Source organism: Cervus elaphus, chromosome 12 (genome assembly GCF_910594005.1).
Source record: "Cervus elaphus chromosome 12, mCerEla1.1, whole genome shotgun sequence".
NCBI classification, from domain to species: domain Eukaryota; kingdom Metazoa; phylum Chordata; class Mammalia; order Artiodactyla; family Cervidae; genus Cervus; species Cervus elaphus.
In genome coordinates, this window is record NC_057826.1 from 43,304,171 (window position 1) to 43,316,906 (window position 12,736).

General features: G+C 42.3%; 1 protein-coding gene across 2 annotated transcripts in view; it reads right to left on the minus strand.

Annotated features, from left to right (window-relative positions):
- Window positions 1-12,736, minus strand: part of MYO5C (myosin VC) — a 115,165-nt gene that overhangs the window by 11,957 nt on the left and 90,472 nt on the right. Inside the window, exons 34-38 of one of the 2 annotated variants that reach the window (XM_043920792.1) lie at window positions 9,726-9,824; window positions 8,296-8,450; window positions 5,673-5,762; window positions 3,912-4,062; window positions 2,539-2,821 (exon numbers count right to left, since the gene is read on the minus strand). In XM_043920792.1, coding sequence (XP_043776727.1) covers window positions 2,539-2,821; window positions 3,912-4,062; window positions 5,673-5,762; window positions 8,296-8,450; window positions 9,726-9,824 — 778 coding nt within the window. Of the gene's footprint in view, window positions 1-2,538; window positions 2,822-3,911; window positions 4,063-5,672; window positions 5,763-8,295; window positions 8,451-9,725; window positions 9,825-12,736 lie in introns of those variants that run through there. The other variant, XM_043920793.1, reaches the window with a different exon arrangement.

Sequence of the window (12,736 nt, forward strand, 5' to 3'; positions counted from 1 at the left end):
ACTTGCTGCAATTAGAGATTTGCACAGCAATGAAGATCCAGCAGAGCCAAAAAAAAAAAAAAAAAAAAGATGCCTGGGCAAAATAACCACAATAGAACTTGCAATAAAAATGCTATTGTGGAGATGGTGAGATAAAGTTCCACATGAGATAATCTTTTTTGTAAATTTATGACTGCTGCTGCTGCTGCTAAGTCACTTCAGTTGTGTCCAACTCTGTGTGACCCCATAGATGGCAGCCCACTAGGAACTAAAAAAAGAACTACATACTAGGAAAATTTTTACATTTTCCCAGGAACTGGTCTGCTTCACCATGCCAGATGAGACCAGAGAGCTACTGATGTTTTGCTTTTTTCTCCTGGCAGTCAGAAAGTCCAGTGCCTGTTTTCAAGCTACTCTGTCCACTGTTTATTTTTCTTTTCTTGGAGTTTGATTTTCCACTTGTGTCCATGTTTTGCTATTGCAGTGCTGATGTTGTCATGGTAAAATCACTGCCAATCCTGGAGCACCATGTTTATGGCAGAAGCTGAATCAATATCTGAATGAACAAATGTCTCTAAGGTGCACGTGCTATTCACTCAGAGCAACACACTGGAAAGGGGGTACTTCCCTAATAGCACTTCCAGTTGGTGCGAGGAAAGAGTGCTGGGCACCTATGGGGACAAATGTTCACTTACCCTGGGGACCTACTGGTGGAATAAGAGTTGTTTAGCAAAGACTTTGGTGACGTGTAGGTTTACGACTTGACTTTAAATAAGCCTGAGGCCTGCCCCAGAGGACTTCAGGGCATCTGCTCAGAGCTTGGGAAATAAACAGACGCCTTTCCTCTCAGTGAAGAGGAAAAGACCCACAAAGCCCAGCCCTCCTAAATACTCCCTTGAATCTGAAAACCACAACCTGGGGTCATGGGAATTTCACACACTGCTTTGTAGAGATGTCCAAGTTTCACTAACGCTAAGAAGATGTAAAGGATGCCTCTTGTTCACTGCTTGGCTTAATAAACTTTTCGGGTCACTTTTCATTGTGTCACGGCCATCATCGTCACCCCAGATTCTCCTGTCACCTACAGGTATTATATCCGTGTACATATTAAAACATCTTAAATATCTACCCTATATGATATGCTTTCTAATCATGTGACAGTGTTAATTCAAACAATAGCTAATGATCTGTGTTTTCTTGGTTTAGGGACAGAGAAGCTGACATACCTCAAAACTGGATGACTAGGCTTCCAGGTGGCACAGTGGATAAGAACTTGCCTGCCAAAGCAGGGGACACAGGTTCGATCTCTGGTCCGGGAAGATCCCGCATAACACCAGGCAACTAATCCCACATACCACAACTACTTAGCCCATGCTCTGTAACTAGAGAAGCCATTGTAATGAGAGGCCTTCTCACTGCAAAGGAGAGTAGCCCCATAAGAGGCAACTAGAGAAGGCCCTCGAAAAGCAACAGAGACTCAGCACAGCCAAAAATAAATAAATACATAAAAAGAAATTTAAAAAAAAACAAAACAAAACTGGATAACCATGTCTGCAGGATGAACTCTCAACGCTTAGCCTGGCATTTTACACCCTCCCAATCTGGGTCCAGCTTACCACTCTACTGCAGTCCTGTAGATCCTGACATAAGCCTTCACTTAATCTAGACAGAGCTATTAATATTTACTCCTGCCTGAGGAGGGGTTGGAGAAGGCAATGGCACCCCATTCCAGTACTCTTGCCTGGAAAATCCCATGGACGGAGGAGCCTGGTAGGCTGCAGTCCATGGGGTCACTACGAGTCCGACACGACTGGGCGACTTCGCTTTCACTTTTCACTTTCATGCATTGGAGAAGGAAATGGCAATCCACTCCAGTGTTCTTGCCTGGAAAATCCCAGGGACGGGGGAGCCTGGTGGGCTGCCGTCTATGGGGTCGCACAGAGTCAGACATGACTGAAGCGACTTAGCAGCAGCAGCAGCAGAAGAGGGGTCCTCACTCAGTCCTACCACTATGCCTTTGCCCACTCATTCCCTTGCCTGGAATGTTCTTCCATTTTTGATCACTCATAAACAGTTTTCAGGCTTCTTTAACTTTTCTGGCCATGATCATCTCTCCTCTCTGAAGCACTTCCTGTACCACTTATTTATGACTTAATTATAGTGGTCTTGAATCATCATTTAGCTTCTCAACAGCAGGGATCAAATCACCCTTTCCTTTGTTTCCTGCGTCCCCCACCAGCAGTGCTAGTCACGGAGGTGGGGGTCAACAAATACTGGCTGCATATATGATAGCCACAGAGGGCCAGAATTTAAAATACACAGCTATTAGTTCTTAGTTGAAGTCACTCTGCCAGAGTGTCAAGTTAGCATAGGCAGAATGATGGGAGGAGGGCCTGGCATCAGATAGTTGACATCTCCATGGCTCTAAGGGTCATTTTGCACACCCTCCAGAAGTGCCGCTCTTGTGAAGGGAGGGCGGGCAGAGTGTGTGGTCTCGGACTCCAGGAGCATCCTTTCTGGCCCGCCTCTCCAGGGTTAGTGGTGGCTGATGGGTCTTACCTTATCTGCATCCCTTTTCTACAGGAGCACATGTCCTTGCGCAGGAAGAGACTGTTTAGGGTGACCGCCCCGATCAAGAAGAAGAGCTGCTTCACCGCCTGCCTCACGATCTCAGGGTCCAGGCCATTCTGGCACATGGTGCTGTAGAAGTAGCTCAGTTGCTGCAGGACAGAGGTCATCGTGTAGGCATCCGTGTCGTCTATGCTGGAGGACCGCTTCCGGAAGCCTGTGGGCTTCAGGCCAGAAATGCCCTGCAGACTCTCGTACTCCAGCATGCCTGGCACTACGGAGAAAAATGGAAGCTTTCTTGCACATGCAGTGGGGACACCCAGAGGACATTTCCCCTGCTCTCATGTGTCTGTTTCAGGGAGTGGGACAATTTTCACAAGAGTTAGTGTGGATACAGCTGTAACAGAGAAAGAAGAAGGATGGAGGGCTGGGGAACACCAGGGTGTAAGGGGTGGATGGGAATGAACCACCATCTACAGCAGGGGAACAGTTCCTCTTCTTCCAGCTTGACAGGAGAGAAAGCTGGTTAGCGTGACATCTCATGGTCTGGAACTACTTAAAGCCTACAGTATTTAAATTTCAGAAAACTGAAGAAAGTATATAAGAATTTGTATACAAGAGTATACAAGTATACAAGAAAATATACATGAGTAGGGCTCTAGGATTTCAAAAATACTTGGCTCAGAACCAGGATTAGCCACATAATTAGCAGCAGGTCTCCCAAACCTTTCCCTACAGGATGGATCCCCCTTATAGAAAGAAAACTATGACCCATGTACTTTTAAATATGTAATCATTTTAGGCAATCAGAGAATTAAATAGTGGGCATTTATATTAGTAAAGTTTCTTGTTTTAAAATTATGTTCTTTGAAGGTACAATAGAGAATCATACTTATCTAGGTGATGTTGTGAATCTCTTATTTGCATTGTCATTAGGGAAAATCTCTAAAAATAGTATTACTTGAGGAAAAAATGGTTCTCTTCCTTTCTGAGTATCATGGCTGTACCACCTCTGAAAATGAGTGCTTGTTTTCGGGAGATGAAGAGGTTTTTGTGTGAACGTTTGCTTATACCACTGGAAACATGACCAAATCACAATTTGGATTATCAACACCACACTGGCCTTTTCTGCTACTATGAGTACTAAATATCACCCTAGTGACTAAAACCACTTATGTCAACATGACTTAGTTGTTTTCTTTGGGGGAAGGGTGGGACAGAAAAGGATAAGACTAAACCAATAAATTATTTTACTATTGGCTTAAAAAAATTATGTGCTTTTCAATTACACATTCCATGCAGATTTATTTTTTAAGGTCTCAATATCATTATAAATATTTCTTCGTCATCGATTCTTTTCTTACCTATTATTGGTTGAATGTTATTTTCCATTACGATAATGAACTGATGATATATTCGTATAGCCACATCACTAAGAATCTGTCTGTATTCTGAAAGGTCAAAATTGTTCAAGCAATTCTTATTCTGATGTGGACTATTATGCTTCATGAATTCCTGAAAGTAATTTTGAACATATAAATATTAGAATAATGTAGACACATAGGAAATTAAAATACTATCTCTGTATTTAATGATATTACAATAAGTTTCTACTATAACTCCTATACTTAATGTCTGATCTGTATCAAATGAATTCTTAATGTTTGGGATAGCATTTATTTTTTATAACTAATGACACCTGACCCTTAAATGATATGTGTTTGAACTACATAGGTCTGCTTACATGTGGACTTTTTTCACTGAGTTATGTATTATATAGTACTACATGATCTACAGTTGATTGAATCTAAGGATTTGTAAATATTACTGTTCTGTTTAACTTTTCAACAAATATGTGCCTCCAGAGTTAGACTACACTGGAAAACAACCCCCATGGAAGCTCATAGGAAAAACAGCGAAGCATCCAAGGAAATAAACTGCTGTAAGAGGTTGATAGATGCAATAAATGAGATTCATAACTTTACAGTTACAGAGTATAGACCAACCTGAAATACTTTAATATGGGTGTTATGGACTGAATATTTGTTTCCCCCTCAAATGTATATGTTGAAGCCATAACCTCCATTGTGGCTAGATTTGGAGATGGGGTCTCTGTCACCATGTTATTAAGGTTAAACGAGGTCACAAGGGTGGGAGTCCTGATCTGATAGGATTAGTGTTCTTATAAAAGGAGACACTAGAGAGATCAATCTCTCTTTCTATCCCATGCACCGAGGAAAGGCCATGTGAGTACATAGGGAGAAGGTGGCTATCTTCAAGTCCAGAAGTGGACTTTCACCAGTGACCCAATGCTTGCACCCTGATCTCAGATTTCCATTTTCCAGAACTGTGAGAAAATAAATTTCTGTTGTTTAGGCCACCTAGTCTGTGGTATTCTGTTACAGCAGCCCAGCCTGAACATGGTAATACATTTACAATGTTCAAAGAAGTAAAATTAAAAAAAAAATTAAGGTAAGAATAGGACATTGTAAAAGGCAGAGGTAAAAAAGAACCATTGGAATTTTAGAAATAAAAATATAGTAATTAAAAAATCTTCAGACAAGGAAAAAAACATTGTATACATGGTTAAAGAGGGTAAAGAAAGGATTTTTTAAATGGTGATGCAATTAAAAAATAAATAAATTTTTAAAAATGGTGACGATATGCCTCCCGTTAAAGCCACACAGATGCCAGCTTATCTTAAAAGGACTGGTCTGTGACCCTCTCAGCCCCAGTGTTCCTTTTGGTTAGAAGTTGGATTTTCTTTACTTATTTCTCCCCAAACAGGGATTGAACCCACACCCTCTCCTTGGAAGATGAAGTCTCAACCACTGGACCACCAGGGAAGAATCCACCTCATGTATTTTGAAAGTCAAGGACACTGAGGCTTAGTATCATGCCCGAAGTCTAAACCTCCTTCTGGAAGTCTTTTTGCCTGTGACCTCCATTCAGCTGGTGATGTGAAGCTGGTCTCCTGGGTAAGAAGGAAGCCCGAAGACCAGTTGGAGCAGAGGATGTCCTTGGACTGGGCAGTCTGATTCCTAATTCCTCTGGCGAGTTCTGGCTCATGAGGAGGTTGGAGATTGGCAGTCAGTACAGAACACAGAGCAGGCAGGCGTCCCTACCTCTTCTCCACTGTACTGCTTCAGGCAATTGAGGAAATGACAGGTATTGGAAAGCCAAAAGGACAGCATCTCAAAGTCTTCTAAATGTTCCTTAAAAAAAAACAAAACAAGAAAAGACAAGGTTGAATTATTGTTCTGAGCCAAGAACAGACATATCTTACCTGTTTTTCTAGCTGGTGGCTTTTGACCAAAAAGAACTCTTCTTTTATTCATTAAAGACTTTATTAAATTTACACTATAAAAAGAATTTTATTTTCTTGGGCTTCAAAATCACTGAGGATGGTGACTGCAGCCATGAAATTAAAAGACAGACACTTGCTCCTTGGAAAAAAAGCAATGACAAATCTAGACAGCATATTAAGAAGCAAAGACATTACTTTGCCTACAAAGGTCCATATAGTCAAAGCTATGGTTTTTCCACTAGTCATGTATGGATGTGAGAGTTGGACAATAAAATAGGCTGAGTGCCAAAGCCTTTGAACTGCAGTGCTAGAGAAGATTCTTGAGAGTCCCTTGGACTGCAAGGAGATCAAATCAGTCAATCCTAAAGGAAATCAACCCTGAATATTCATTGGAAGGACTGATGCTGAAGCTGAAGCTCTAATACTTGGGCACCTGATGTGAAGAGAAATTCGTTGGAAAAGACCTCCTGTTGCTGGGAAAAACTGAAGGCAGGAGGAGAAGGAGATGACAGAGGCTGAGATGGTTGGATGGCATCACCAACTCAATGGACATGAGTTTGAGCAAGCTCTGGGAGATAGTGAAGGAGAGGGAAGCCTGGTGTGCTGCAGTTCATGGGGTTGCAAAGAGTCAGACATGACTGAGCAACTGAACAACAACAACATGAAAGTAAACTCATATTTATTTAGCAGGTTATAGTTTGCAAAGTATTTCTGTACAGGTTATATCATCTGTTCTGACACTTAAAGCAGGCACTGTAGGAATGCCTGAGAAATGTCTCAGTCCTTGGCCTCCAAATGTCACATTCTGACTGGGAAGACAGACATGACATATATAGGACACAGTTAAATAGGTGGCTGACAGCTTACATGATAGGCATAGGCTATGCTACAAAAACTCAGAGGATGCAGAAATGATGGGGAACCAGGGCAGCTGAGAAAACCACAGGAGAGAGGCAGAAGGATATCCTCCTTGAAGGAAAAGGGTGGACAGACAAGAGCTCAGGATCAAGGACTCTCCTGGCAAGAATACTCCAACTTATGGGACAGGAAGGAGAGGAATGAGCAAAGGAGTCAGAGGTAATGAAGACCAGAGAGATAAGAAGAAAACTGGGAGAGCCCTGGGTTTTAAAAAACAATGTCAGAGAGTTTCAAAGAGGTGCTGCTACTGTTTAATCCATTTAAAGTGAATAAGAGTTAATAAAACACCATTGGATTTAGCAAGAGGAATTACTGGTGGAGTAATGTGGGTAGAAGCCAGATTGTAAGGAGTGAAAAATAATTGGTAGAGACAACTATTTTAGGTGCTTTGGCAGCCAGGAGGGGGTGTGTGAGAAAAGGGCACAGTGGTCAAGGGGGTATGTGGAACAAGTGAGGGCTGCTTTAATGTGCTGTGCCCTGGAGTGGGGAGGAGCATGGAGCTGCTGAAGAAGGTGAGATGGAAGATGCTCACAAGAAAGGATTTATACTCCTTAAGCTATGTATCTTTCACTTTCAAAGTATTTAAACATTCCAGAGCAGCAAGAAGGGGCAAATACTGTGTGCCTACAGCCTGGAACATAATGCAAGTGTGTCTGGAGAAAACCCAATTTATGAAAATTGGAACAGGGAAAACATGAATTTATGGCAGTCTCTTCTAAGAACACATTGGTAGCTCCCATAAAGACAGTGACTGTAAAACAAATCAATGTTAGTTTTCTACTCCTAACTCCTGATGAATAATGAATTCTTAGTATAAAATTGGGCAGGGTGGACAGTGGAAGAATTACCCATTTCTCGATGCACTTGCTGTTTTTATTTCTTCTCTTTTTCAAGAGTATTTAAGACAGGGTTTGATTGCTCATGACCTTTCTAGAACACATATTTTACTAAAAGTGAGATAGGACTTTCCCAACTAAACATTTTAAATATATCTCATAATCAAACACTACTTCTTATTTGGAAGGGAATAAAGGATAATGGATCTATATTTTACTGGTCCCTTACATATACCTTATCTTCATGTCTGGGCTAAGAATAAAAGTATATACTGTGGTTTTATAAAGGAGAATTATATAAGTGCCAAGGGAAGCAATTTTTCGGCTCTTCCCATTCCTTGGCATTCAAACTTGTTACGTGGATAGACATATACTCCCTACAGTCAAGAATCTCACACCTGAGGGGACAGATGTGATGAGGTGGTGGCCATCAGGTTGTAGTCTTACAGGTAAGGACTTGAGGTGTAACTGGCAGTGTCCCACCCTTAGGGCTGTCTGACTTAAGTTGTCTTTTTCTAATAGCTTGGTGTCTTTCACTGACTGGGCCTCTGACTGATTTGAAGAATCATGTGGTTGACCAAACACTGGAGATAAAGGATGGGAAAAGTCTGGGCATCTGGTCATTTCCACAAATGTTCCTAAAGTAGCCATAATACCAAGGTCCAATGTCAAAAAAGTAGTTCCTACCTTAACCACCTGCTTGATGCCACTAATGGTGCTGTTCATGAGGGACTTGAGCATGTCGGCGTCATTTAGAGAGTCTGCGTAGCGTACACACATGAACAGGATGTGAGCTGGCAGCCCGGGGATCATATTCACCACCACACCGCGGGGCTTCAGGTCTGGAGCAGAAAGAGTCAGTGAGGCTTACAGCTCTCCCGATAAGAAACCTATGATGATGGGTGGGGATGTCTGCTTTTCTGTACTTGATGCAGTGCCTGAATGCCCAGAGATCTCTTTTTCCCCTTTGAGGAATTAAGGCTGGCTTTTTTTCTTAGCAAAAATATACATGCAGTTTCCACCTGCTTCTCTTACTTTTCATTTGCAAAGTACTTTCTCTTTTTCAAGGTTGAATAAAAGACAGAATTTCATATCTCCAAGGTAAGAGAGGGGCCCCAGTCCATGCACCCCCACTTCAGCCTCTATGATGAGGATGGAATGATCTCAGCAATCACATGCATCTGCTATGAATAGAGAAAACAGGTGTACAACAGTCCTGCAGAGGAGGATCAGTTGGCCTTGAAGAGAAGAGAATGGCTGGAAGTCAGAGTAGGGATGTAGAGAGAAAATATAGAACAAGCTAAGAAAAGCAAATAAAGACCTCCCCATGTCTGCATTAGGACAGGGGAACAAAGAGGCCCCTCAGCTGTGTACCAGTGAGGGGTGGAAAAGAATGGGTAGGTGGCTCATGTGCTCTGAGCAGGGTCACTTAGGAGAAGAGGAGTAAGGCTCTTAAACGGGCTTTCTGCTTTGAGATCTTGGGACCAGCTGATAGGGAGGCAGTTTTTCTCCTTTCTAGAAAACTATGTGGTTTCCATGGTGAAGACAGACTAGTAGGACTGGTTCTAAGACTGCCAACCATAGAGCATGCCCACTGGGAGATTCCTGTAATAGCTGTGGCTGAGAAGGCCCTGTCATATTACCTGCAAACGAATTTCTCAGCAGAAGGCAAATGGAACAAGGGAGCCACAAGTTACTTCTCCCATGGCTCCTGTGCTCAGATACAAAGATGAGGAGATGTCTTCTACCCTGACCATGTGATGGGACTTGGGAAGAGGTTAGGGTAGTGCATCTCAACTGAAGGCAAGGTATCAGATGGCAGAGGGCATGTGGCAATGTCTGGAGGCATTTTTTTTAATTGTCATGATTAGGGGTTGCCACTGGCTTCTAGAGAATAGAAGCCAATGATACTGCTCAATATCCTACAATACAAAGCCCCTAGCCACCTGAAACAAAGAATCACATGGTCAAAAATGGTGAGGCTGAGAAGCTCTGTGCTAGGGGAAGAAGCAGTGGAGGAAAAAGAGGAACTATCATCCCTGCCCAAGACTGTGGCAATGACTAATGCTCAAGTTCTCAAAAATTATGCAAAAATTCAGAGTTCCAGGTTTCACTACCAAGAATGAGGTTTTGAATGAGCTTGGCCTCATCTTCTCTCTTGTATTCCAGCATTCCAAGGTACTCCTTGGGTCCCGAGGACAGGTGCACGTCATTGGCTGTAGGCAGAGGCAAATAATCAGCTAAATACACAATAACAACTTCCACCAGCATTATAATGAGACTACTCCATCTCTTTCCATCCCATTCTGGCTGATTTGCCCATGAAATTCTCTGGCTTTCCAATAAATGCAAACTTTATTGAATCCTGCAGAATTTCTCCCGGTAGCAATTCTTATCTGTGAGTATATCCATTAGTATAGCTGCCAGTGTATATTCTCATGGTCACCTGGTATATAATGAGTGCAGTAGGGATATGAAAGCAATCCAGGTTGTTGCTCCTGCCTTATTACAGTTAAAAAAAAAATGAGATTCACAAAACATGTAGTGTGCAATCACCAAACAGCATGACCCCAAGGTGGCTGGACTAGTTTCCTATGTGCTGTAACAAGGTACCAAAAACTCAGTGGCATAAACAAAATTTTTAAAAATTACAATTTTAAAAATCTTACAGTTCTGGAGTTCATAGACTAACACAGATCTTACAAAAATCGAAGTGTCAGCAGAGCTGTGTTTCTTCTGGAGGCTCTAGCAGAGAACTCATTTCTTGCCTTTTTCAGTTTCTAGAGGCTGACCACATTCTTTGGCTCCGGCCACATCACTCTGACCTCTGCTTCTATAATCACTTCTTTCTCTGTCTCTGCTTCCATTGTCACATCACTTTCCCTCACTCTGTCATTCCTGTCTCTTTCTTACAAAGTCTCTTGTGATTATATTGGATCTACTTGGATGATCCAGGATACTCTCCTCATCTCAAGATCCTTCACATAGGGACTCCCCTTGGTGGTCCAGTGGTTAAGAATCCACCTTCAATGCAGGGGACATGGGTTCAATCCCTGGTCAGGGTACTAAGATTCCACATATCATGGAGCAACTAAGCCTGAGTACCACAGCTACTGAGCCCGTGTCCACAACTAGAGAGTCAGTGTACCACAACAAAAGATGATGCAATGAAGATGCTGCTTGCCACAGCTAAGACCTGAGGCAGCCAAACACATAATTAAAAAAAAAAAAAAAAGGTCCTTCACATACTCACATATACAAAACCCCTCTGCCATGTAGAGTCACATACTCATAGATTCTGGGGATTGGGACGTGGACATCTTTGGGTGAGCCACAGTATGCCCTCTGGTCCCCAAAGACTCACGTCCACTCTGAGAGGAGATGTGACTACAGAAGCACAGGTTAGAATGTCAGAATGATTCTAAAGATTTTATGCTGCCAAATTTGAAGACGGTGAAACGCCCACAAGTCAGGAAAAGTGGGGGGCCTCTAGAAGCTGGAAGAGGCAAGGAAATAGAATCTCCCCCTAAAGCCTCCAGAAGCCCCGCTGACATGTTGATTTTAAGCCAGGGAACACCATTTTGAACTTCAGACATTCAGGACTGTAAGTTTTGTGTTCTATTAAGCCACTAATTTCATGGTGATTTGCTAGGCAGCCATAGGAAATAAATACAGAAGACATAAGAATTTATGCAGAGGTAGGTTAGAACTGTTGAAAAACGGTTCTTGAAGGAGGTAGCACTCCAGCTGGGCCAAGAAAAGTGAGTAGGCTCTGATGGGTGAGAAAGAAGATAATACAGGTAAAGAATTAACAGAACTCTCTTCTACTGCATGAGAGTTTGTTCTGTGCTTTACTAGCCCTGTTCCCTTGAAGACTGATAAAGGTAGAATGTTAACTATTTTACTAAGCAACCTGTTTATGATAAGAAGGACCTCTGATTGCTGAACTGCATCTAGACCGGGAAAACCAATAAATGATGCAGAAGTACCTGATAAGGACATCATATTTCGGGTATTCTTAAGTGTGGTGACTTGTATCTGAGCATGTTCCTTGGGAGCTAGTACCACCTAAAGAGTGTCCTAGAGGTACTGGCTTTTCCTGACAACAGTCATGTGAGTGAGCTTGGAAGCAGGTACTCCAGCTCCAGCTAAGCCTTAGGATGTCAGCATCCCTGCTGACTACTTTACTGTGACTCACAACTAGAACCACCCAGCTGAGCTGCTTATAGATTCTTGGCCTTCAGAAATTGCACTGTTAAGTGTTTGTTGTTTTAAGCTACTAAATTTGGGAGTAGTTTGTTATATGATCAATAGATACCTGATATAGGAATGGAAGCTGATGCATTCCACTTAAAACAAGTTGGGCTGGAGGTGATAATAGAAAGGTGAAGGAGTAATCTTAGAGGCAAAAAGGGAGTAGGACTCAGGAAAAGTGAGGAACGGCAGGGGGATTTTGGAAGTCCTTATGTAGAGATGGCAGTTGATTCATTCTTTCCAACAATGGGGATACCAAAGGGCAATGGGAAGGACAGACAAGGTCTCTTCCCTCATGGGGCAGAATGACCTTTATCAATAATTATTGAAAGGAAAAGAGCCTCATTTTGGTTTTGGAAACTTAAAAGTCTGATGTGAGAGTTGGGAAAAAAAAAAAAACAATAAAGGAGTTCTTCAAAGAAATGAGTATAGTAAAAGGAGCTGAGAGTTGCAGATACAGCCTCAGTGACAGAGACTGGGAGAAAGAAGCAATATTGAACAAAAGAGTAAAGAGTTAGACGAGAAAAGTCAGGAGATTTCAGTGACTATTTGCAGGGCAGAAATAGAGACACAGACACAGAGAACAGACTTGTGGACACAGCAGGGGAAGGGGAGAGGATGGGATCAACTGAGAGAGTAGCATTGAAACATATACATTACCATACGTAAAATCGATAGCTAGTGGGAAGCTGCTGCATAACACAGGAAACTCAACCTACTGACACTCTGACAACCCAGAGGGGTGGGATGGGGGGTGGGAGGGACGTTGAAGAGGGACGGGGACAGATGTATACTTATGGTTGATTCACGTTGTTGTATGGCAGAAACCAGCACAGCATTGTAAAGCAATTACCTTCCAATTAAAAATCAATTT